The sequence below is a fragment of the Ursus maritimus genome (assembly GCF_017311325.1).
Source record: "Ursus maritimus isolate PB19 chromosome X unlocalized genomic scaffold, ASM1731132v1 scaffold_X1, whole genome shotgun sequence".
Classification (NCBI taxonomy): Eukaryota; Metazoa; Chordata; class Mammalia; order Carnivora; family Ursidae; genus Ursus; species Ursus maritimus.
Window position 1 is genome coordinate 8598583 of NW_024423319.1, and position 26769 is coordinate 8625351.

Here is a 26769-nt window from a genome sequence, read left to right on the forward strand (position 1 = left end):
AAGAAATTCTTCCTGCACTGAGAGGTTTGAGAATCACTGACACAGGCACAAAAGAGTTAAAGGAGGTCCCCACCACTCGGGTTACTCTGGGGCGGATGGAAAAGAAGACCTTGCTAGGATCAGGAACCGGGGACGTCCCACCCAAGCCCCTGGGCTCTTGGAGGCGCTTAAGACCGGAAACGGGAACGCTTCCAAAGCGGCAGGAGGCCCCTAGGAGGCCAAGGAAGTGGCGGTCCCTCCCACGTCAGCATGCTCACGGGCCCAGACGGCAGGGCGGGTGTCTCGGGGCCTGCCGGGAAGTGTAGTCCGCAGGGCGGGCGCGCGCCTGCGTCCTGCGCAGCTGCCCCGGGGAGCCTGGGAGAGCCGTGGGCGCCGAGGCGGTGAGTCCCTGAGCGGCCAGAGGGCGTGGCCGTCCCTGGGGCGCGGGCGCGGGCGGCGGGGCTCCTTTCCCGCTAGGGCTACGCCAACTGGCTGCCGCCAACCCTGACCCGGCGGCGGGCGCGTGGACGAGCGACCGGCGGCGGGCCCCTCTCCGGCCCGGGTCCCCGCCGCCGCTCCCTGCGACCCGGCCGGGCCTTCCCAGGGTTGTTCGGGGTCGGGAGCACCCGTCGGGGCGCAGGGACATCCTGTGGGGAGCGCGCTGGGGCCGTGCCCGCGCCCGGGGCAGCCGATTTGTAACCGGCTTTGAGTTCCGCGACGTGTCTCCCCGGCTTTCCCCGAGTGCTCGCTTTGCACACACCCTCTTTATCCGTGGGCCGTGTGAGCGCGGGCTCGCTCGGGCCGGTTTGGGGAGAAGCCGTGAGTCCTGGGGTGCAGTGAGGTTTGCCTGCGGAAGGGCGGATGGAGGGACGGCGGGACAATCGGGGCCCTGCTGGACGTGGTGGAGGGTTCGGGCCCATCTGGGGAGGGCGGCGGGCTGTGAGGCTGAGCATGGTCAGGGCGGGTCCACAGCCCCAGCCTGCGGGTTCCTGGATGCCTTCCAGCGAGGAGGGTTCGGTGCCTAGGCTGGGGACGTGGAAGCTTTCTAGGAATAAGTCGTGGGGGGGGGGCGGCAATAACCTTGCTTGAGCGCTTCCTGTGTGCCAGGCCAGGCACGCTGCCGCTCGCTTCCACGCAGCTGGATGCAGCACAGGGAATTTTATATTGATGCTACGATTATTTTCATGTTAAAGACAGATGCGCTGGGTGTCAGGGTCACAAAGTGAGCAGGTTATCATACGGGGATGGGTCTGCTGCTAAAGGTCAGGTTAGCATCAAGATAAAGGATTTATTTATTTATTGTGCCACTCCAGGGAGGAGGACAGATACGTGAGGCATCTTGGCAAATACAGAGAGAAGATCTGTAGCATAGTGTGGGTACTGGTATTGAAACCCGCGTGTGCCCACGTCTGTGATCAGACATTGCACTAAGAACATTTGGATGATATTAGACATGAGCATTGCAGAGATCTGTTCTTTCTAACCTTCTCACCATTTTCCTCTGGCATTGACTGTGTGACCTGGGACAAGTTATTCAATCCTCCTGAGCTACAAACTTCAGTCCCCTCATCTGTATTCAGGGCATCATACTAGTTCCACCTCCTAGCTCTGGGTGAGGCCCGTGTGACCTGATATATGCAGGAGACTTCGAACAGCACATGGACATGGCATGAAGAATGTGATTAGTGTCCTTCGTTCCTCGTTCAGACCAGATGGTTGGCGGCCTGCCCTGGGGCAGTGTATCTTTCCCAGGAGAAAGCCACTTGGCATGACACCGCAGGACGGGGGTCAGGCTGATGTTGGCTGGAGCGCACGTGTGCTGAGTGGAGAGGAACGAAGGGTTGTGGATTCGCAACCTGTGGAGGCAAGGGTGTAGCTAAGATCCTGGTGATTGACGGTGACCATGGGTCACTGAAAGGCACATGGACTTTCAGGGTTGTTCATCAGTACTCCCCCATTTCTTTTGTGGCCTGTGTATATTCAGAGACAGAAGACAGCTTGTATTAGACTGGGAGTGGGGTTACAGCCCAGCACATCTATTGTGGTTCATTTACAGGAAGAGGTTCTTAGCCTTGGATCATTGGAATTCTAGAGCTGAGCTGTCCAATAGAACTTTCTACAGTGATATCTCTGGAGCACTTGAAATGTGGCTACTTTGAATGAGAACCTGAAAGTGCAATTTCAATGAATTTAAACTAAAACGGCCACATGGAACTTGTGGCCACCATATTGGGTAGCGGAGTTCTAGAGGGGCCGTGAATGCTCTAGAACATTTTGTAAATTTTTGGGAAATGGATGCAGAATTAGACGTGCCTGTGTATTTTTCTAGGAAGTGATTCCATGATCACAGTGATTCAGTAGATTCTCAATATCACCAACAAAGATTAAGGTCTGCTGCTCCAGGGCTTGGTAGAAAGTAAGCCGGTTAAGGGAAGTGAGTATGGCCTGGGGTAACCACTGCTGTTCTTCCTCTCTGCTTCTGTCCTGTCCTCAGCTGTGGGTGGCTCCCCCTTCACGCCTACAGAGAGAACCAGATTGGAATCTGAGACTTCAGGCCCCAGAGAAATTGCAGACGGCCAGAACGGGGCGATGGCGGTGGCCCTGGGCTGTGCAATCCAGGCCTCGTTGAATCAGGGCTCCGTGTTTCAAGACTATGATGCCGACTGTGAAGTTTTCCGCCAGCGCTTTAGGCAGTTCCAGTACAAGGAAGCAGCCGGGCCTCACGAAGCCTTCAACAAACTCTGGGAGCTCTGCTGTCAATGGCTGAAGCCAAAGATGCGTTCTAAGGAACAGATCCTGGAGCTGCTGGTGTTGGAGCAGTTCCTAACTATTCTGCCCACGGAGATAGAGACCTGGGTGAGGGAACACTGCCCAGAGAACAGAGAGAGAGTCGTGTCTCTGATAGAAGACTTACAGAGAGAACTTGACATACCAGAGCAGCAGGTGAGGAAAGAGTCTGGGATCTTGGTAATCAGACAAATAGAAGTGGCAGAGACATCTGATACTAGATCAGACATTGCGTTTTGAGCTCCATGCTTTCCCTGAAGTAATTTTCAGTTTTCCCTTCTGCTGGAATTAGCGTATAGGGCTCAGGGAGTCTCAACTATTAAACCCAACTCCTGTTCTGTAGCAAATATTTGGTACTGCCTCTTCTACTGGCCTGAAATGAAACTTATGTATAATCTAACCTACTTACACAAAACCAGAAACATTACTATTAAGAAGTGCTCTGTCGTCTGTGGGCCAAATGCAGCTCATGGCCTGTTTTCTGCTGCCTGTGAGCTAATCATGGTTATTATCTTTTTATTTCTATTTTTTGGAAAGATTTTATTTATTTACTTTTCAGCGAGAGAGAGAGCACAAGCAGGGGGAGCGGCAGGCAGAGGGAGAAGCCGACTCCCCGCTGAGCAAGGAGCCTGATGTGAGACTCGATCCCAGGACCCCGGGATCATGACCTGAGCCGAAGGCAGAGCCACCCAGGTGTCCCTGGTTATTACCCTTTAAAAGGGTTGTTTATACAAGAACTGTAGGCAGTAGACCAGCATGCCCCACAAAGTGTAAATTATTTATTATCTGGCTCTTCATAAGAAAATGTTGCCAACCCGAGTCCAGTGGAGCCCAGAACGGATATGAAGGAAAGGGAGCGTAGTCTGTCATGATCGAATGAGCGTGTGAACACACATGCTGGGGCCTGAAGGCACCGGAAGACCTCACAAGGTGGTCACGTGCTCGCGTCTGTGCAGAGACTCACTGTGAAGGCGACAGCCAGCGGCACGGCTGCTCCGTGATTTTCCAAAGTGGCCACACGGGTCAGGAGATCTGCACAGTAAGCGATAGAGTGGTTGCTTGATTTCCAGAGCCGGGCTTTCCTAGAGATTCAAGTGGTGCTAAATCATGCCCAAGTACCTTGTGTCTCTATGAGCAGCAGGGCGAGGTTCTTGCCAGCTCTTTCTCCCTAGATGAAAGTTTGTGCGGGGACACTCCAAAGCTGTGGGGACCTGGAGCAGTTCCGCAGTGGGAATGACCCCTACTCCCGTCTCCGCCTGCTGAGGTCTGATAGCCACCTGCTGTCGCGCCACACCAGCCTTCGGTGGCGGCGCCACTGCCCCCCCACCCCGCCCAGAAGCACCTGGCACAGGGCAGAACCTTTGGCAGAAGGGAGAAAGGGCTTCCCGTTGGGCCGTAGGGGCCCGGCATTGGGTGTCGATAAGGCTGTGCGGTTAGCCTGCCCAAACCAGAGTCTTCCAGAGTTTCCCGCCGCCTCCCCCCCCCCAGGATAGAATGAATTTATGGTGTTCCCTTCCTTTCTGTCTCCCGGGTTTGGCTTGCTCTGTAGAATTTGATCTGCCTGTGGCCTCACCGTGCACTGCCCAGCGTGGTAGCCTCCAGCCAAGCGTGGCTCTTGAGCGCTAGAAACCTGGCTGGTCCAAACGGAGAAGTGCTCCAGGTATAAAATGCTCACCACATTCAGAAGACTGAGTATGGAAGACCAAGTGGCTGAAATGTCTCGTGGATACTCGTTCATACTGATTACATTCTGACAGTGTGATATTTTAGCCCTATTGGGTGTAATCACGCACGTCTTCTTTTTTTATGTGGGTCCTGGAAAATTACAATGACGCGGGCGGCTCCCATTGCTGCCACCGGGTGGTGCCGGTGTAGGCTGGAGAGTGACGGGTTGTGCCATTTCCCCCAGATGGATCGGCAGGAAATGCTGTTGGAGGAGCTGGCACCAGTGGGACCGGCACACGTGCCACCCAACATCCACCTGGAGTCGCCGGCCCTGCAGGTGATGGCGCCTGCCCCAGAGGCCCCGGTGGCGGAGGCCTGGATCCCCCAGGCGGGGCTGCCGGAGCTGGGCTACGGTGCTGCGGGGGATTGCCAGCCCTTCCTGGACCCTGGTAAGGCCAGGGTTTGCTTGCCTTTCTGTGGTTCGTGTTTTGAGAGCTCGAGAGCTCCCCGGGCTTGGGGTTGGGTTAGAAACCCTGAGGAGTGGATGGAAGCAGGGCTCTGTGATCGGGAGGAGGGGGAGGGATGCCGCTCTGGGAATGGCCGGGAACATCATGTGGGATCCAAAACGCCTTCGGCTGATGACCCTGCTCAGGAAGCCTATTTTTCTCTTTTCAGTTTTTTTTTTTATTGTTGTAAAATACACATAAGATTTAGTATCTTCATCATTTTGACATCTGTAGTTCATGGTATTGAATACATCCATAAAGTGAAACTATCCCTACCATCCATTTCCATAACTCTTTCGTTCTGCAAAACTGAAACCCCGTACTCATCTGAACAATAACTTCGCATCTCCCCAGCCCCTGGAGACTGCCGTTCGGCTTTCTGTCTCTCTGAATTGGACTCCTCTGTGTACCTCATATAAACGGAATCGTACAGCATCTGTTGTTGATTTCACTTAGCAGAATGTCCTTAAGGGCTACCCAGGTTGTCGCACGTGTCCGTATTTTCCTGCAGGTGAAGAGTAACTAATACGTCCCTGTGTGTATACCCCACATTTTGTTGATCCGGTTCCATTAGCATATACTTGGGTTGCTTCTGTGTTTTAGCTGTTGTGAATAACGCCTGTATGAACATGGGTGTGCAGATATCTTTTTGAGACCCTGCTTTTGCTCCTTTTGGGCATATAATTAGAGGTGGAATTGCTGAATCGTATGGGAATTCTGTGTTTAATTGTTCAAGGAGCGGCCCCACTGGTTTCCACAGCAGCTGCGCCAGTTTACATGCCCATCAACGGTGCATAACTTTTCCAGTTTCTCCACATCCTCACCAACACTTGTTGCTTTCCGTTTTGTGATAGTAAGATCCCTAATCGGTGTGAGGTGGCATCTCAGGGCAGTTTGGATTTGTATTTCCCAAGTGATTCATGGTATCGAACGTGTGCTTATTGACCATCTGGATATCTGCTTTGGAGAATGTCTGTTCACATCCTTCGCACGTTGCAAAATCAGGTTGCTTTCTTTGTCGTTGCATTTTAGAGTTCTCTATATATTCTGGCTATTAATTCCTTATCAGGTAGGATTGGCAAATTTTTTCCCATTTGTGGGTTGCCTTTTTATTCTGTTGAAGCTTTTGATGGATAAATTTTTAAATTTTTCGTGAAGTACTCTGTGTCCACTTTTTTCTTTTGTTGCCAATACTTTAGGTGTCATATCCAAGAAATCATTGCCGAATTTAATGTCGGGAAGCTTTTCTTCTATGCTTTCTTCTAAGACTTTTATAATTTTAGGTCCTAATTTTAGGTCTTTGATCCGTTTTGTGTTAGTTTTTGCACGTGCTGTTATGTAAGGTTCTAACTTCATTTATTTGCACATGCATAAGCCAGTTTTTCCAGCGCCATATGTTGAAAAGAGTATTGTTTCTCTGTTGAATGATCTTGGTATCATTGTTAACAATCATTTCACCATATATATGAAGGTTTATTTATGGGCTCTCTATTCCACTGGTCTATATGCCTGTCTTTATGCCAGTCCCAAACTATTTTTATTACTGTTACTTTTTATTAAGTTTTGAAAACAGGAAGTGTGAGACCTCTAGCTTTGTTCTTCCTTTCCAAGATTTTTTTTGTCTATTTGGGCATCCCTGGAGATTCCATATAAATTTTAGGTGTGGATTTTTTTATTAATTTTTTTTTAAGAGGGTGAGAGAGTGAGCAACAGTTGGGAGCAGAGGGAGAGGTAGAGAGAGAATTGTAATTGTGGGGCTCGATCTCACAACCCTGAGATCATGACCTGATCTGAAATCAAGAGCTGGATGCTTAACTGACTGAGCCAGCCAGGTGCCCCTGGGTTTTTCTATTAATGCAAAAAAAAGTATCATTGGGGTTTTGATAGAGATTGTATTGAATCTGTAGATCACTTTTGGTAGTATTGACATTTTAACAATATCAAGTCTTCTAGTCCATGAACATGGGATGTGTTTTGTTTATATCTGCTTGAATTTCTTTCACCAATGTTTTGTAATTTTTATTGTACAAGTCTTTCACATACTTAACTCCTAAGTATTTTATTCTTTTTAGTGCTATTGTAAATGGAATTGTATTCATAGTTTCGAGAATTCTGCATTGTTCATTGTTAGTATATAGAAATGGAACTGATTTTTGCATGTTCATTTTGTATCCTGATACTTTGCTGAATTCATTTATGAATTTTAAGTTTTTTAATGGAATCTTCAAGGTTTCTACATATTAGGTCATATAATCTGCCAATCGAGATCATTTAACTTCATCTTTTCCAGTTTTATTTCTTTTTTTTATATATTCTATATATTCCAGTTTATTTATTTATTTATTTATTTATTTATTTTTGCCTAATTGCTCTAGCTAGAACTTGCAGTACTGTGTTGAATAGCGTGGCCAAAGCAGGCATCCTTGCCTTCTACCTGACCTTAGAGGAAAATCTTTCAGTCTTTCACCATTGAGTATAAAGTTCCCTCTGGGTTTTTCATATATGGCTTTTATTATGTGGAGGCAATTTCCTTCTGTTCCTGTTTTGTTGAGTGTTTTTTATCATGAAAGGGTATTGAATTCTGTCAGATGCTTTTCCACATCATTTGAGATGATAATGTATTTTTTTTCCTTCATTCTGTTAATGTGGCATATTGCATTGACTGGTTTTCATATGTTGAAACATCCTTGCATTCCAGGAACAAATATCACATGGTCATGGTGTATAATCCTTTAAATATGCTGCTGAATTCAATTTGCTAATATTTTGTTGAGGTTTTTTTGTATCAGTGTTTATAAGGGATTTTGGTGTGTCGTTTTCTTAGAGTGTCTTTTCTGGCTTTGGTATCAGGGTAATATTGGCCTCAGAATGGGTTAGGAAGTGTCTCCTCCCCTTCATTTTTTTTTTTTTGGAAAAGTTTACGAACCATTGGTATTAATTCTTCTCTAAATGTTTGGTAGAATCCACCAGCGAAGGCTTCAGGTTTAGGGCCTTTCTTTGTCAGGAGATTTTTGATCGTTGCTTCAATCTTCCTGGTTATAGGCCTATTCAGATTTTTCCAGCTCATGATTTTGTCTTGGTAGGTTTTGTGTTTCTGGTAATTTATCCATTTCATTTGGTTAGCCAATTTGTTTATGTACAGTTGTTCATAGTTGTCTTTCAATTCTTTTTATTTATGTAGAATCATTGGTAATATCACCACTTTAGTTTTTTAATTATTTATTTCAATTCAATGTAGTTAACATATACTGTATTAGTTTCAGGGGTAGAATTCAGTGATTCGTCAGTTGCAAAGAACACCCAGTGCTCATTCCATCAAGTGCCCTCCTTAATTCCCATCACCCAGTTACCCCATCCCCCCACCCACCTCCCCTCCAGCAACCTTCAATTTGTTTCCTAGAGTTCAGTGTCTCTTACGGTTTGCCTCCCTCTCTATTTTCATCTTACTTTATTTGTCCTTTTTAATTTTAACAAATTGAGTATTCTTTTTCTTAGTTCATCTAGCTAAAGATTTCTCAAGTTCATTGATCTTTTTAAAAAACCAATTTTTGGTTTCATTGATTTTCCCTATTGTCTTTCTAGTCTTTATTTTGTTTATCTCTGCCTATGCTTTATTGTTTCCTTCCTTCTGCTAGCTTTGGGCTTAGTATTTTTCTTTTCTTAATAGTTCCTTAAGTTGTAAAGTTATGTTATTGTTTTGGGATCCTTTTTGTTTACTAATGTAAGTGCTTACAGCTATCTGTAAATCCCCTACTTAGTACCGCATTCAGTTGTGTCTCATATGTTTTGGTACTTTGTGTTTTCATTTTCATTTATCTCTAAGTATTTTCTAATTTTCTTTGTGATTTCTTCTTTATCCATTGGTTGTGTAAGAGGTGTTACTTAATTTTCACAAGTTTGTCAGTTTTCCAATTTTCCCTCTGTTCTGTTTCTAACTTCATCCCATTGTGGCTGGAGTATGTACTTTGAATGATATCTCTGTTTTTAAATATATTGGCACTAACTTGTGGCCTAACATATGGTCTATATCCCAGAGACTGTCTCATGTGCACTTGAGAAGAATCTGACATTTTTATTCTAGCCGTCTTAGTAGGTGTTAAGTGCTGTCTAATTGAGATTTGTGTTTCTTCAAAGACTAATGGTGTTGAGCATCTTTTCATGGGCTTATCGGTCACTTTTATATCTTCATTAGAGAAATGCCTATTTAGATTTTTGGCCTATTTTAAAATTGGATTATATATGTTTTTATTATTGAGTTGTGTATGATCTTTGTATATTCTAGATAAAAATCTGTTACTAGATACATGACTTGCAAGTATTCTTTCGTGTTCTGTGGTTTGTCTTTTCACTTTCTTTTTTTAAAGACTTTATTTATTTGAGAGAGAGTGAGCGAATGAGAGAGCACGAGTAGGAGCACCTGGGTGGCTCAGCCGTTAAGCATCTGCCTTTGGCTCAGGTCATGATTCCAGAGTCCTGGGATCGAGCCCCGCATCGGGCTCCCTGCTCGGCGGGAAGCCTGCTTCTCCCTCTCACACTCCCCTTGCTTGTGTTCCCTCTCTCGCTGCCTCTCTGTCAAAGAAATAAAAATAAAAATAAAATCTTAAAAAAAAAAAAGAGAGAGAGCACGAGTAGAGGCAGAGGGAGAGGGAGAAGCAGACTCCCCTGCTGAGCAGAGAGCCAGAGGCGGGGTTCCATCCCAGGACCCTGGGGTCATGACCAAAAGCCAACACTTCACTGACTGAGCCACCCTGGTGCCCTTCTTTTCACTTCCTTAATAGTGTTCTTTGTAGCATAGGTTTTAAAAATTTAATTATTTTTTCTTTTGTTGCTTGTGTTTTTATGTCATATCTTAGAAATCATTGCCTAATACAAGGTCATGAAAATTTACCCCTAAATTTTGTCTTAGGAGTTTATAGTTTTAGCTTGCATTTAACACTTTAATTCATTTTCAATTAATTTTAGTATAAGTTGCACAGTGGGGGTCCAAATAATGTATATATTTATATATATTTTTATATATATATATATTTTTAAAGATTTTATTTATTTGAGAGGGAGAGCAGTAGCAGTGGGGAGGGGCAGGGGAGAGGGAGAAGCAGGCTCCCCGCTAAGCAGGGAGACCAACATGGGGACTCCATCCCAGGACCCCGGGATCATGACCTGAGCCGAAGGCAGATGCTTAAGGGACTGGGCCACCCAGGTGCCCCTATTTATATATATTTTGGCATATTCAGTTTCAGGATGATTTGCTAAAAAGGTCATTCTTTTCATATTGAGTGGCCTTGAACCCATTGTCAAAAATCGGTTGACCACAGGTATATGGGTTTGTTGCTGGACAGTCATTTCTGTTCCATTGATGTATATGGAAACACCACATGTCTTTATTATTGCATTACAGTATATTTGGAAATACAAATGCGTGAGGGCTCTCAAATTTTTTATTTTTCAAGATTGTTTTGGCTGTTCTGAGTTTGTGACAATTCCATATAATATTTAGACTCAGCTTATCAGTTTCTACAAAGAAGTCAGCTGGGATTCTGGTGGGGGTTGTATTGAATCTGTAGATCAATTTGGGGAGTATTGCCATGTTAACAATATTAAATTTGTGATGTATGCACACGGGGTGCTTTTCCATTTATTTAGATCTTATTTTGGTTTTTACAGTATTTTGTAGTTTCCCAAGTATAAGTTTTAAACTGCGTTTATTAAATTTGTTCCTAAGTATTTTATTCTTTTTAATAGTATTTTCAGTGGGGAATTGTTTTCTTCATTTAATTTTTGGATTGTTCTTTACAAATTTATAGAGGGGCGCCTGATGGTTAAGCATCTGCTTTCAGCTCAGGTCATGATCTCTGGGTCCTGGGATGGAGCCCCACATCAGGCTCCCAGCTCAGCGGGGAGTCCGCTTCTCCCTTTGCCTCTGCTGCTCCCCCTGTTTGAGCTCTCTCTGTCTCTCTCTCAAATGAATAAATAAAATCTTTAAAAAAATAAAAAATAAAACAATATAGAATTACAATTAATTTTTGTGTATTGGTCTTGTGTCCTGTAATCCTACTTAACTTATTTATTAGTTCGGATTGTTTTTTAGTGTATTCCTTAGAATTTTCTATATCAAAGATTATGTCATCTGAGAAGAGAGTTTTACTTCTCATATTCCATTCTTTTTAAAAAAGATTTTATTTAATTGAGAGAGAGAGAGTGAGCGAGAGAGAGACCACGAGCAGGGGAAGGAGCAGAGGAAGAAGCAGACTCCACACTGAGCAGGGATTCCCCGAAACAGGGCTTGATCCCAGGACCCTGGGATCATGACCTGAGCCAAAGGCATACACTTAACCAACTGAGCCACCCAGACGCCCCTCAATATCTTTTCTTTCTTTTTTTTTCTTTGCCTAATTACCCTGGCTAGAACCTCCAGTACGATATTGAACATACATGGTGAGACTGAGGATCCTTGTCTTGCTCCTTATTTCAGGGGGGAAATGTATTTAGTCTTTTGTCGTTATTTATGATATTAGCTGTGGGTCCTTTATAGACTCCTTTTTTTAAAGATTTTATTTATTTATTTGACACAGATAGAGACAGCCAGCGAGAGAGGGAACACAAGCAGGGGGAGTGGGAGAGGAAGAAGCAGGCTCATAGCAGAGGAGCCTGATGTGGGGCTCAATCCCATAACGCCGGGATCACGCCCTGAGCCGAAGGCAGACACTTAACCGCTGTGCCACCCAGGCGCCCCTCATAGACTCCTTTTATCAGCATGAGGAAATTCCCTTCTTCATGGATTACTGAGTGTTTTTTATCAAGAAACTGGTGAATTTTGTCACATGCTTTTAATGTGTCTATTTAGATGACCCATGTGGTTTTTACTCTTCATTCTTTTGTAATGGTATGTTTCCTTCACTTTTTTTTAAGGTTTTATTTATTTGTCAGAGAGAGCGAGCACAAGCAGGGGGACTAGCAGGCAGAGGCAGAAGCAGGCTCCCTCCTGAGCAAGGAGCCAGACTTGGAACTCAATCCCAGGACCCTGGGATCATGACCTGAGCCGAAGGCAGACGCTTAACCCACTGAACCACCCAGGCGCCCCTATTTCCTTAACTTTTGAATGTTAAATCAACACTGCATTCCTGAGATAAATACCACTTGATCCTGGTGTATAATTCATATGTTGCTGGATTTGATTTGCTAGTATTTTGTTGAAGATTTTTGCATCCATTTTCATCAGAGATACTGGTCTGTAGTTTTTTTTGGTCCTGTCTTTATCAGATCTTGTTATCAGGGTAATATTGGCCTCATAGAATGAGTGGGGAAGTCTTCCCTCCTTTTCTAGTTTTTGGAGATGTTTAGGAAGAATTTCTATTTTTTCTTCTGTTATTTATACTTTGGATTTAAGAAATTTAAGAAACTGTTGCTAATTGAAGGTCATGAAGACTTATACCTATATGTTGTTCAAAGGGTCTTGTGGATTTAGCTCTTAAATTGAGGTCATTGATCCATTTTGAGTTAATTTTTGTGTATGGTATGAGGTAGGGGTTTAACTTCATTCTTTTGCATGTGCACATCCAGTCGTCCCAGCACCATTTGTTGAAGGGACTATTCTTTCCCCATTGAATTGTCTTGGTACCTTTATCAAAAATCAGTTGACATTAAATGTCAAGGATATTTCTGGAATATTGATTCTATTGCACTGATACATTTTTCTTTCCTTATGCCAGTAAAGTGAGTTGGAAAGTATCCCATTCTCTTCTATTCAGTGAGAAATTATGTAGAATCAGTGTTAATTCTTTAAGTGTTTGGTAGAATTAACCATTGAAGCCATCCGGGCCTGGGCTTTTCTTTGTGAGAAGTGTTTTGTTTACTGGTTTAGTCTCTTTACTTGTTATAGGTCTATTCCAATTTTATATTTCTTCTTGAATCAATTTTGGGTAGTTTGTATATTTCTAGGAATTTGTACATTTCATTTATCTAATGTATTTCCATACAGCTGTGTGTATTATAGTATTACTTTATAATCCTTTTTATTTCTGTAAGGTTACTAGTAATGTCTCCCCTGTCATTTCTGCTTGTAATAACTTGAGTTTTCTCTCTTCTTCTCTTGGTCAATTTACTGAAGTTTTGTCAATTTTGTTAAATTTTTTTCAGGAACCAACCTTGGTTTCATTGATTTTCTCTATTGTTTTACTGTTCTTTATTTCATTAAATCCTGCTGTGATCTTTATGATTTTCTTTCTCGTTGCTCTGGGTTTCGTTTGCTCTTCTTTTTCTAATATTTTAAGGTGAAAATTAGGTTATTGATTTGAGATTTTTCTTTCTTTTTAATAAAGGCATTCATAGCTATACATTTCCCCTTAAGCACTGGTTTAGGTACGTTCCTAAGTTTTGGTATATTGTATGTTCATTTTCATTTATCTCAAAATATTTCTAATTTCCCTTTTGATTTCTTCTTTGATTGATTGTTTAGGAGTGTGTTGTTTATTTTCCATGTATTTGTGAAGTCCCCAGATTTCTTTCTGTTATTTATTTCTAATTTCATTCCATTTTGCTGGGAGAATATATGTTGTCACTGTGATCCTTTTACATTTTTGAACGTTTGTTTTATGGTGTAGCCTCGTGACTGCCCTGCAGAATTTTCCACGTGCACTTGAGAGGAATGCATATTCTGCGCTTTTTGGTTGGAGCGCTCTATAAACGTCTGTGACATTTATAAATTTTGGTTTATAAATTTTGTCTTCTATTGATCTTCCGCCTAGATTTTCTATCCAGCAGTGTAAAGAGGGATTGAAGTCTCCAGCTGTCATTGCTCAGTTGTCTGTTTCTTTTACCGTTTCTGTAAGTTTTTGTGATCATGTATTTGGTACTCTTGTTTTTTTTTTTTTTTTAAAGATTTTATTTATTCGACAGAGATAGAGACAGCCAGCGAGAGAGGGAACACAAGCAGGGGGAGTGGGAGAGGAAGAAGCAGGCTCATAGCGGAGGAGCCTGATGTGGGGCTCGATCCCATAACGCCGGGATCACGCCCTGAGCTGAAGGCAGACGCTTAACCGCTGTGCCACCCAGGCGCTCCTGGTACTCTTGTTTTTAAGTGCACATATGGTTATAGTTATATCTTCCTGATTGATTCGTCATTTTGTCATTATAAAATGATCTTCTTTATCTCTAGTAACTTTTTTTTGTTTTGATGTCCGTTTTGTCTGCTATTAGTGTAGTCACTCTGGCTGTCTGGTGGTTATTTGCAAGATACATCTTTGTCCATCCCTTTACTTTCAGTCTGTTTGTATCTTTGAATCTAAAGTGTCTCCCATAGACAGCATATAGTTGGATTTTTAAAATCTAGTATGACAGGGGCGCCTGGGTGGCACAGCGGTTAAGCGTCTGCCTTCGGCTCAGGGCGTGATCCCGGCATTATGGGATTGAGCCCCAAATCAGGCTCTTCTGCTATGAGCCTGCTTCTTCCTCTCCCACTCCCCCTGCTTGTGTTCCCTCTCTCACTGGCTGTCTCTATCTCTGTCAAATAAATAAATAAAATCTTTTAAAAAATAAAAATAAAATAAAATCTAGTATGACAGTCTCTGCCTTTTGATTGAATTGTTTATTTTTTTATTTTTTTAAAGATTTTATTTATTTATTTGACAGAGAGAGACACAGCCAGCCAGAGAGGGAACACAAGCAGGGGGAGTGTGAGAGGGAGAAGCAGGCTCCCAGCAGAGCAGGGAGCCCAGTGTGGGGCTCGATCCCAGGACCCTGGGATCAGGCCCTGGGCCGAAGGCAGACACCTAACGACTGAGCCACCCAGGCGCCCCAGGATTGAATTGTTTAATCCATACATATTGGATCCATACAAAAATCTTATTTTTGATATGGTGTAATTTACATCTGCCGTTTTACTTTTTGTTTTCTGTATGTCTTCTATCTTTTTTCTCTTTCTTTCATTTGCTGGGTTTTTTTTTTTTGTGTGCTAAGTAAATATTTTGAATGTAACACTTTACGTAAATGAATTTTTGGCATTTTTTGAGTTATTTCTTTAGCGGTTACTCTAGGGATTAGCACGTACCTCTTAATATAATCAGCTTTAGACTTGCATTAATTTAATACTAGTGAAATATAGAAATATTTCTCCTGGGGTGCCTGGGTGGCTCAGCCAGTTAAGTGTCCAATTCTTGATTTTGGCTCAGGTCATGATCTCAGGGTTGTGAGATCAAGCCCACTGTGGGGCTCTGTGCTGGGCGTGGAGCCTGCTTAAAATTCTTTCTCTCCAGACGCCTGGGTGGCTCAGTAGGTCGAGCGTCTGCCTTCTGCTGAGGTCATGATCCCGGGGTCCTGGGATCAAGTCCCACATCAGGCTTCTTGCTCAGCGAGGAGTCTGCTTCTCCCTCTGCCTGCTGGTCCCCCTGCTTGTGGTCTCTCTCTCTGACAAATAAATAAATAAAATCTTTAAAAAAAAAAAAGACTATCTCTCTCTCTCTCCTTCTGCCCCTCCCCCCCCAAAATATTTCTCCTATATAGTTCTATTCTCTTTTCTCCCTTCTTGTGGTATTGCTGTCAGACATATTATATTAAAAATGTTAGAAACTCAAAAAAGTTTGACACTCAACTGTGTGTTGTTAAAGATATTAGTTTATATAATTTTAAGACTTCTAAAAGCTAGAGAGGAAAAGAACGCAAGTAGGTATTATAGCTTTTGTCGTATTAACCTTATTTATATTTCTGGTTGTCTTCATTTTTCCTTTAGATTTTAGTTATTAACTGGAATCATTTCTTTAGCCCAGTAGAGTTCTGCTGTCATCCACCTCATTTGTGCAAATATATTACATTTCTCGATTACTTGCCCAGCAGTGCACTACATACATATTGTTTTATACCATTGCTTTTAAAATCTTTTAAGAGGAAAAAGAAACAAATTAGTATTTATACTGTCTTTTGTAATTACATAATCACCTTTACTTTTGCCGTTTGTTTTTTTTTCATGTGGATTCAAATTACCATTTGGAATCACTAGCTTTCAGACTGAGGAACTTCCTTTGTTTAGTATTTCTTGTTAGGCAAGACTGCTACCAATGACCTCTAGTTTTTGCTTATCAGAAATGTTATTTCACATTCATTTTTTATTATTTATTTTTGAGAAAGAGTGAGAGTGTGAGCTCAGGGGAGAGGTGCAGAGGGAGAGGGAGAGAGAGAATCTCAAACAAGCTTCCCGCCCAGTGCCGAGCCTGACACGGGGCTCGAGCTCATGACTCTGAGATCATGACCTGAGCTGAAATCAAGAGTCTGATGCTTAAATGACTAAGCCACCCAGGTGCCCCCTTGCATTCATTTTTTAAAGATAGCTTTTCCGGATTTACGATTCTTGGTTGGCATTTTTCATTTTTCTTTGAGCACTTTGAATGTGCTGTCCTCCTGTCTTCCGGCCTCCACTGTTGCTGATGAGAACTCCGCTTTTAATTTCATTTGGATTCCCTTGTAAGTGACAAGTCATTTTTCTCTTGTTCTCTTTCAAGGGCTTCTTCCTTTTATGTGACTTCTGGGAGTTTTACTCTCAAGCAACTGTTTGTAGATCTCTTCGTGTTTGTCTTACTTGGAACTCATTGAGCTTCCTGGATGTGTAGATGAATGTATTTCAGTACGTTAGGGCAGTTTGGGACCATTATTTGTTCAATTTTTTTCCTGCTCCTTTCTCTCACACCTTTCCTGGTTCTCATTATATATCTGTTAGTGCACTGAGTGGCACCCCACTTTTCTCTCAGGTTCCATTCATTTCCCTTTATTCTTTTTTTTTCTCTCTGTTCCTCTGATAGTATAATGTCTGTTGATCTATCTTCAAGTTCACTAATTCTTCTGACGGTTCAGATCTCCTCTTGAGCTATTCTAGTGAATTTTCATTGCAGTTATTGTACGTTTCAACTCCAGAATTTACATTGGATGCTTTTTTTATACTTCCTATTTATGGATATTCTCTGTTTGATGCGATGTGGTGTTTGTCACCATAATTTTACTTCTTTAATCATGGTTTCCTTTCATTCTTGGAACATATTCATAGTGGCTACTTTCAAGTCTTTGTTGAATTTAGTATGTAGTCACTCACATAGGCAGATTCTGTTGCCTGCTCTTTTTTCCCCCCAGTGTATGAGTCATACTTTCCTGTCTACATGCGTGTCTTATCATGTTTTGTCGAAAACTGGACATTTCAGATAATATATTGTAGCAACTCTCTGTCCTTCTTTCTTCTCCCCAGGGCTTGTTATTGTTATTTGTTTGTTTATTTGTTTGGTAAATGGCTGCGTTATTTTAGCGAAGTCTAGTCCACTCTGAAATGGTACACATTTTTTTTTAAAGATTTTACTTATTTATTTGACAGAGAGAGAGACAGCGAGAGAGGGAACACAAGCAGGGGGAGTCGGAGAGGGAGAGGAAGAAGCAGGCTCCCAGCGGAGGAGCCTGATGTGGGGCTCGATCCCAGAATGCTGGGATCACGCCCTGAGCCAAAGGCAGATGCTTAACGACTGTGCCACCCAGGCACCCCTGAAATGGTGCACATTTGATGTTGCTCCTCGGGGAGCACAGCCCTGCGTGTGCACACAGTCACCCTTGAATGACAATACTTTGTGCAGGGTTTTCTTCGGCTGTCTCTTTCTCTGACCTGACCCAGCCATTAGTTGCCAGCTAATTGCTCGGTTGTTTTCAACAGTGCCCTGGAGCATAATTTCTCTGCAGATGAATCCAGTCAATTTCAGACACCTTTGTTGGGCTAATTCCTGAGGTCAATTTTTGAGATTTGTTCTGATCCCAGGAGGGCTCCTCCTAGCTGTCTTTTCCCCCAGTTCTCTCCCGCAAACTAGTCAGCCTACAGTTGACGGTGTATGGTCAATAACTCTATCCATTTCCTTCCAGTTGCCTTGCATTATGACCTCTGCTCATTTTGAGAGCATCCTTAGGCTTGACTGTTTTCACTCTGTTGCCAGTGAATCAGTTTCTTGGCCAGTACAGTAGGTGCTGCCTGTTTTACGGCCTGTTTTTCTCCCCAGGTCAAACCCCTGATACCTCGCTCTGGAGGCAGGGAAATGGTGTGCTTATCTCTGAGTGACACTGCCACTCTAGGAGCTGAGCACTAGGTCTGGGTCTCAGGTCTTGAATTGCCTCTGCAGGCATAGAACCACTGCCTTACAATCACAATTGCTTTACAAGGACAATCAGGGAGTCCTCTAGGATTCGCAGCAATACTCCACCCAGGGTAGAGCCTTCACGCCGCCGGTAGGGACTGGGTAGATAAAAGGAGCCCCCACCTCTCAACCACATTGCTTGGACTTTAGAATCAACAATGGTTAGCTGGGGGTAGGATGAGAAAGGCTGACATCCTGCCCCTCCCAGGAGGGAAGCACTCTGAAAGAGAGCTGGGGGAGCGGCTGCCCCAGGCCCTTAGTTATGCCAGTTATGCCAGTCTAGAGTGGAGCTGAGAGAGGCACTGAAGAGAACTGTTGGTAGTTTAGATCTTGAGACTCTGGGCGCCTGAGTGGCTCAGTCGGTTAAGTGTTTACTTTTGGCTCAGGTCATGATCCCAGAGTCCTGGGATCGAGCCCCAAATCGGGCTCCCTGTGAAGCGGGGAGTCTGCTTCTCCCTCTTCCTCTGCTGCTCCCCTTGCCTGTGTTCTCTCTGTCTGTTAAATACATAAATAAAATCTTTAAGAAAAAGTAAAATCTGAAGACTCTCCCTATTATCTGTGAATTTTAGCAGATTTAAAAAAAATTGATGTTTCCTAGTTTGCTATAGGCCCTTAGGACCAATGTTTGTTTTTTTTATTATTTTTAATAATTTTCACCAATTTCAGCAGGAGGTAAGTCTGCATAGCTCCTCATGGTACCATGCTGGAAGTCCATCTCCCATGCTGTGTTTAGGTCATAAATCCATATTTTACGCTGACGCCTTTGCTGCTCCGCTTATTTCAAGTTTCTCTTTGCTCTCACTTTCCCTTCATGGTGGCCTTCCTTCCATCTGTGACCCCCAGTTTTGTTTGACCTCTGCCATATTACCCTTTGATCCCACTCATAGCTTTGAAATCTAAACAAAAACAATATAGTGAGTTGAAACAGAATTTTATTTGAAATGCATTTTTGTTCATCTTAAAAGGTCTTTTTTTTCCATGAAAATATAAAACAAGGTATTTTAGTCCACTTCCTGTTTTGACATGTTTTGAAACTTAAATTTTCATTAACTTGCTAATGTTATTTTAATAATGATAATATTTAAGAAAATAATGCTAATATTTACTTATTTTTAAAGATTTTATGTATTTGAGAGAGAGAGAGAGCGAGAGAAAGTGAGAGAGAGTGCACAAGCAGGGTAAGGGGCAGAGGGAGAAGCAGGCTCTCTGCTGAGCAGGGAGCCCATCGTGGGACTCAATCCCAGTCGACCTGAGCTGAAGGCAAACTCTTCACCGACTGAGCCACTCAAGCACCCTAATGCTAATAGTTAAACAGAATCCTGCATTTAGATTTATTTAATTTTTTTTAAAGATTTTATTTATTTATTTTAGAGTGCACAAGTGGGGGGGAGGGGCAGAGGTAGAGGGAGAAGCAGACTCCCCACTGAGCGGGGAGCCTGATGCAGGGCTCCATCCCAGGACCCCAGGATCATGACCTGAGCCAAAGGCAGACGCTTCACTGACTGAGCCACCCAGGCGCCCCTGCATTTAGATTTAAAATCAGCAATTTCCCTCCCACACTTTATTGCAGACCAGTATACTTTGCCAGAGCTGAGGAAGGTGAGGAAGGGTCGGGGAAAGAGAACGCAAGTCATAGCTCTCGGTGGGGAGAGGGGTGATAGGACACAGGGGACAGTAGTGTAGAATCTTGTCCTAGTTGTTTTTTTTTTTTTTTTTTTTAAGAGAGAGAATCTTAACCAAGCTCCACGCTCAGTGCAGAGCCTGATGCAGGGCTCGATCTCACCACCCTGAGATCATGACCTGAGCCGAAGTCAAGAGTTGGTTGCTTAATGGACTCAGCCACTCAGGCACCGTTTTGTTCTAGTTGTTCTTAGATTGACTTTGAGAGTTGTTTGGGTTAATTTCAAGAGAGTGCACTTCTAGACCTGGGCTGAAACAAACACTGCTTTTGCTCCTTGCCAGCTTCGTCATTTTCCATTTTAATTTGAAAATCTCAATGGAAATTATTCTAGTAAACAGTTTCATAACCCCTACTTTTAGCTCTCTCTTCACTTGGTACTCAATAGCAACATTTCTCAGTTTTAATATGCCAAAACTTTATGAAGATTTACTTCCTATTTTGGCTCTAACCTGAATAATCAAATATCAAAATAGATACAGAAATCATTTAGTGCATTGATTTCAACACAGAAAAAATCACTTCCCTTCCATAGATTAGAGGAGAGTAGCCTTGAATTTCATGTTTTGTTCTTATCTTTAAAAAAGAAGAGAGACTCTCGTAAGAAGCCCCAGGTGGAGTGATTCTAACTGGGAAGGAGGTAGACATTCAGCGGCCACATGTCCAAGGTATATCATCAAGGAAGGACCTTGATGACGTCAACTATTACGCTTTTCGTCTTTCTTACGGCCAGGATACCCAATACCAAAGCTTGACGTGAGCTTTCCGTTGGAGCCTCGGGAAGAAGCGTGGGTGAAAGAACTACAAGAGTCCAAAGAAATGAAGCAATTACTTGATTCCAAGATAGGTGAGTAATTGTGCACTGATACCACAGAAGAAAGCAAAGAAAAATTCAGCCTTGATCAGGATAAAGCGTTTGGGATTCTCCTTCAGAATTTCTGTATTCCTACTGGTGGTTTAATACAACTCTTCACTTTTTCCTTCGTTTTTTTTTTTTTTTTCCTCTGTGGGACACAGTGACAGCTGCCATTTCTGTTTCTTCTCTCAGGTTTTGAGATTGGGATAGAAAATGAAGATGATACTTCAAAACAGAAAAAACTGGAGAACATGTACCCGTTTATTGTTACTCTGGAGGGGAATGCTCTCCACGGTCCCATTTTGCAGAAGGACTATGTACAGTTGGAGAATCAGTGGGAGAGTCCCCCAGAGGATTTACAGACCGATTTAACCAAACTGGTAGAGCATCAGGCCCCCTCTGCAGGAGAGAAACCTGAAAACTCCAACCTGGAAGAACCTCTCAACCCCAGACCCCAGAAGAAAAAGAGTCCAGGGGACAAGCCTCACCGATGTCCTCAGTGTGGAAAGTGTTTTGCTCGGAAGTCACAACTTACAGGGCACCAGCGAATTCACTCAGGAGAGGAACCTCACAAATGCCCTGAGTGTGGAAAAAGATTCCTCCGCAGCTCGGACCTTTATCGACACCAGCGGCTTCACACAGGGGAGAGACCCTATGAGTGCACCGTGTGTAACAAGCGATTCACTCGGCGGTCCCACCTGATAGGCCACCAGAGAACCCACTCCGAAGAAGAAACGTACAAATGCCTGGAGTGCGGAAAAAGCTTTTGTCACGGATCGAGTCTCAAAAGACATCTGAAAACGCATTCGGGTGAGAAACCTCACCGATGTCACAGTTGTGGTAAAAGTTTTAGCAGACTGACAGCTCTCACTTTGCATCAGAGAACTCACACGGAAGAGAGACCTTTTAAGTGTAATTATTGTGGGAAAAGCTTTAGACAGAGACCAAGCCTTGTTATTCATTTACGAATTCACACAGGGGAGAAGCCATACAAGTGTAGTCATTGTTCAAAAAGCTTCAGGCAGAGGGCAGGCCTTATTATGCACCAGGTCACTCACTTTAGAGGACTTCTCTAAGAATCGTGAGAGGCGACAGGCTCCTACAGAGATTGACAGGAACTCAAAAAAAAAAAATCTTAACCAACAGCAGCCTGTTTGTCTTGGAAGAATCTTTTCGTTTGAGCTTCTGAGAACAGGTTTTAAAAATGATTTTAAAACCCCATCTTCCAAAGTATATGAATTCTAGAATATCCATCTACTCTTGCAATGTTCCCAGATTCGATTTATTCTCTTATTTTTTTTTTTAATGACAGTGAAATGTTTTGTGTCCCAGGCCAACCGTATCGTAGATAGAAAGCATAAAGCATATAATTGATGACAATCCTTTTCAGGGTAGGGTTAATATGATGGATAATTGTGTCTCCTGTAGCAGCACCAGAATTATTCTGCTGTCGTTATTAAAGGCGATCGTATTAGTTCAAAGCTTTATGTGTCCTAAGTAGCAAGAAAGGAGACAGTGTATTTTGTCAAATGATAAAAATGTGTCAGGAACACATTTGCCTGGTAAGAACGGGGGTCTGTCCATGGAAAGTTTTTATGTTTAAGGAAATTAAGATTTTTAACCTTCACTTAGGAATTGTGCGGAGTTTGCTAATCTGCTTAGTTGGCGGTCTGGGGTGATGCTGCTTAGAGCAGAGTATGAATTTGGTGATGGCTTTCGTTCACAGAATAAGTAAGCTCTTTGTGGAAGAATCCATTTGACAGTTGATTTCATACAAGTAGAACCAGTGTCTTTTGCCTCGTGCTCTCCTTTGGTATTCATCCCTGTGTCTCTCAGTGCTTTAAAAATTTTATACGTTCTTTAGTGCAGTGTCCCCCTAAGTGTGTGTCGTAGAGCCCTCAGTTCTACGAGATGCTTTACAGATAACTTTGGGACTCCCTGCTGTCTCCACTTTCTAGATTCGCAGGGCCCATCGCGTAGGAGAATGTCTGAGAGGCCCTCCAGTAAAGGTGGGAAAAAAATCCCCTCTTTTGGCTCAGTGTTTTGCCAACCTGTTTGACCCCAGAACCCTTTTTCATGTACACCCAGCGATAACCCACAGAACTAGTATTCTGCAAATACTCCTTGGAACACACCCTCTTTAACAGGTATATCTAAGCCTAGTTATCTCCGGTTGTTTCAAGGGTGGCATGAAAAGTTCTTTACATATATACATTTTTTCTGATATAATACACACACACACACACACACATATCATTTTAAGGAGGTGAGGGTCACTAATTGAGATAATTTACACGTTGCTCAGTGATTCTCAGCCTCTTTGAAATTTACTTATAACCACACACACGTATTGCTACTTATATAAACCTTCTCATGTAATCGTGGTAATGACTGAAAGTCCTGTAACAAGGGAAGAGCTCTCTTTGTCAGTTATAGCTATTGATACCTGAAAATATTCATTCAGCCTAGTTCCTTGTTATAAAATACAAGAGGTAGGACATTCAAGTATTTTCTCTTTATGAAGATACCAGTCATTCTTTCCCTAACCTAGAATTAGGGAAAGTACATATATTTTTTCTGTTCCATTGAAGTTCTTGGAAGTGATATTGACTATAAATATTTCAGGGGCAACTACTGTGTGCCCAACTAGTCCTGTTCTAGGCTTAATGGAAACCAGTAAAGACATTAATCCATGAATCAGGTTCATAAGGAGTTTATACTATCGTTAGTTAAACAAGAGTTGGGAAACACATGGAGAACAATGCAAGAGAGTTTAGAATTAAGTGCCAAATCCTATCAAGTGCTAGAGCCAGGGTGTGTCTTTAATTCTTGTCATCCGGGTCCCTGTACGATGCTGCTATAAGCGTGGGGTTGACGTTGCGATCCCAGTAGCAATAAACCTGTAACGTGGGAGGAGTCTGAATGTAGAAATGAACCATATGGAATGTAACGGCTTCTCTTGTCTCTCTTGTGGACTTGCATTCAAACCAGGACAGTGCCTTAGAATGGATGTGCCCAACTGCTCTGTATCTATGCAATATTTTAATAAAGTGGAAATGCATATGCTCTTCCTGCTTCGATCACGTGAATAGTAGTTCGCGCAGCTCAGAACCGCCTCCCTGAGCTGTGGCGACAAGCACCACGACTGCCTCCCGCTCCCACCCTGTGTTGCAGTCCCTGTGCTCTCTGTAGCCAGGTTGCTGGGTTTACGCATCATTCTGAGCATTCAGGACGGTCGGTTTTAGCGAGGAGGCTTAGTTGCCGTCATCATATGAGACACAGTCTCCCCCCCATTTATAGCATCAACGCACAACTGGATTTTGCAGCTTAGAGAACATCTGTTACCTATTTCTTTGTTCTAGTGTCCTCTATGTAACAGGCGCTGATCAACGCTTGTGGCATTGAGTCAAGAAACAGTGAAATAATTCTTGGAAACAGAGATCCTGGTGGATGAGCCTAGTTACATTTCTGAACATTTCCAAAAGATAATGGCAAAATACAGTCCCTGCCTCCCTCCTCAGTGCCGTGAAGGACGCAAACCAGCAACCATCTCGTAAGTGCTCTGAAGGTTAAATGAAATGTGTATCGTTCAGGCCTTACACAGTGTAGGCTTTCAATAAACATTCAGGATATCGTCTCTTCATTCTTTGCTGTTTAATGATAAAAGCACTTAAGTTAAGGATTTTCCTCTAAATCTGGCTTACTCACATTCCATAGTTTTATACGTAATGTCTGTATGTTAGGGTTTTCCAGAAAAACAGACCCAATGGTGTGTGTGTGTGTGTGTGTGTGTGTGTGTGTGTGTGTAGAAAATGAGAGCGAAAGAGATTGATTACAGGAATTGGCTCATGGAGTTAGGAAGACTGAGCAGTCCCGTAGTCTGTTGTCTGCTAGCTGGAGAGCCAGGACGGCTGGTGGTATCAATCAGTAACTCCCAGTCTGATGGTGTAACTCCCAGTCCAAGCTGGAAGACTTGAGAACTGGGGGGTTGCAGCGTTAAGTCCCAGAGTCTGAAAATCAGAGAACCAGGAGCTTGTGTTGAGAGCAGGGACAGCCGGACATCCTAGCTCAGGAAGAGAGCAAGGGAATGTGCTCGTTCTTCCACCTTTTTGTTCTGTTCAGGCCCTCGAGCTGGGGTGCTGCCCACCCACTTGGTGAGGGCAGACCGCTTTACTCAGCCACTGAGTCAGATGCTAGTATAATGTCTTCCGGTAACACCCTCACGGGCCAGCCCAGGAATAATGTTTTACCAGCTATCTGGGCATCTCTTAGTCCAGTCAAGTCGGCACATTAATCCTCACCGTGTTATTACTGATGATTTTAAAATTATGTGTAATTGCAGCTTTCATTATAATTCCTCTTTGATCCAAAGCTCTACGATATTGCTGTTTTCCTTTTAACTTTTTGTTTTGCCACATTGTGATTAGAAAATGAGTTTCATTCTATTTCTGCTTTTAAGGTTCATTTAGGAAAAAAATAAAGTTCATTTAGGTTTTTTAAAGAAGCTTTATTTGAGAGAGAGAGAGCTTCGGCGTGCAAGAGCAGGGGAGGGGCCAAGGGAGAGGGAACTCGGAAGCAGACTCCCCGCTGAGTGTGGAACCCCACGGCAGGCTCGATCTCACGACCCTGAGACCATGACCTGAGCCTAAACCAAGAGTCGTGCGCCTTAACGGACTGAGCCCGCCAGGCGCCCCCATTTAGGTTTTTTTTTTTAAGAGTAATATGTGATAGGGGCGCCTGGGTGGCACAGTGGTTGAGCGTCTGCCTTCGGCTCAGGGCGTGATCCTGGCATTATGGGATCGAGCCCCACATCAGGCTCTTCCTCTATGAGCCTGCTTCTTTCTCTCCCACTCCCCCTGCTTGTGTTCCCTCTCTCGCTGGCTGTCTCTATCTTTGTCGAATAAATAAATAAAATCTTTAAAAAAAAAAGTAATATGTGATAAAATTCGGTGAGCACCGTAAAGCCCTAGAAAGTAAGGATTCTAGATGTAAGGCCGACATTTAGAATACAGCCTTGGACCTCTGAGTTACTTTACTGTCTTCATGGGTGTCCTTGGTGTTTATGAAGGGGCAGTGACACAGAAGAGATTGGGTTGCTCCCCATTCTCCCTGTTCCCTTGGTAAGAGGTCTTTTGGGAGTACATTCTGGATGTCATATAGCAATTGTTCAGAGCTGCCCAGCTCTCAAGGCTGGCAGTAAAAGCAGGAGGCCAAGGGACCTAGGAGAGGCCCAGCCCATCCGCACCAAGCAGAGACGGCGCTCCCTCGGATTCCTTAGTGGTCTGTCTCCCCCTGAAAGCAGAGAGAGAACTTGCACAAGGCACCTTGAGGTCTTCCTGACAGTGGCCCTCCTGAATCAGCAGGGATTGCTTCCCAGCGTGTGGAGGATGCTGTCCAGGCTAAAATCCAGGCGATGAGGGGATTAGGGGTGAATCGGCCCCAAATGGCTCACTATCAGCTGGGGGAGGAGAGATGTTACTTGTCTTCTTGCACTTCTAGGCACACGACAGTCCAAAGAGGAGCCAGTCGTGGCCACCTCCAGGAAACTGCATGAGCTTTCCTCCTGAAGCCTCCTGTCATTTCTAGCCTAGGCATATAGGCTGAGTCATTTCATAAATAACCAAAGCTCACACTTAAGCCCTGGGCAGCCTCTGCTTCTTTTCTAGTCCTCTGTCACAGAGCGGGAACAGATGGGAAGACAGCTCACCTCCTAGTCTCTCCGAAGCATTGGTAATCAATGCACTCAGTCCCCCAGCTCCGGAATTTTAACTACTGGGATTGAAGAGTGGTCGTAGCTGCTTTTCTCGCCAGAGTGATGGATAAGTTAGTCTCTATCCAGCCTTTTCCATCTTCTCAGAGGTCTTGCAAGGCCTACGTTCACATTCTTTGAGGATCCAAAGATATGAAGATATCATTTCTCTTGCCTCTGAATGTGTGAAACCCACCACAACTCCCAATATACACGAAACGATGATAGGCGAAATAGAAATTTTACCTCCAAGGATTGCCTTGAAAACCTGATTCATACCTTAGAGAACCAGGTTATATTCAAATGACACACAACTACCGAGTCACTGAAGAATCCCTCTAGGTTTTTATTTGAACCGAACAATATGAGTAGTTCATGCTGAGGGGACACAGTCACTTAGT

General features: G+C 43.5%; 1 protein-coding gene across 1 annotated transcript; it reads left to right on the plus strand.

The window, feature by feature from the left end:
• The first annotated feature begins 307 nt into the window (after positions 1–307).
• On the plus strand, positions 308–23680 carry ZNF449 (zinc finger protein 449). The gene is made up of 5 exons (XM_040627616.1): positions 308–380; positions 2474–2922; positions 4676–4880; positions 20497–20610; positions 20812–23680. The coding sequence occupies exons 2-5, from the start codon at positions 2569–2571 to the stop codon at positions 21693–21695; spliced, it is 1557 nt and encodes a 518-aa protein (XP_040483550.1). The 5' UTR covers positions 308–380; positions 2474–2568; the 3' UTR covers positions 21696–23680.
• The last annotated feature ends 3089 nt before the right edge of the window (positions 23681–26769 follow it).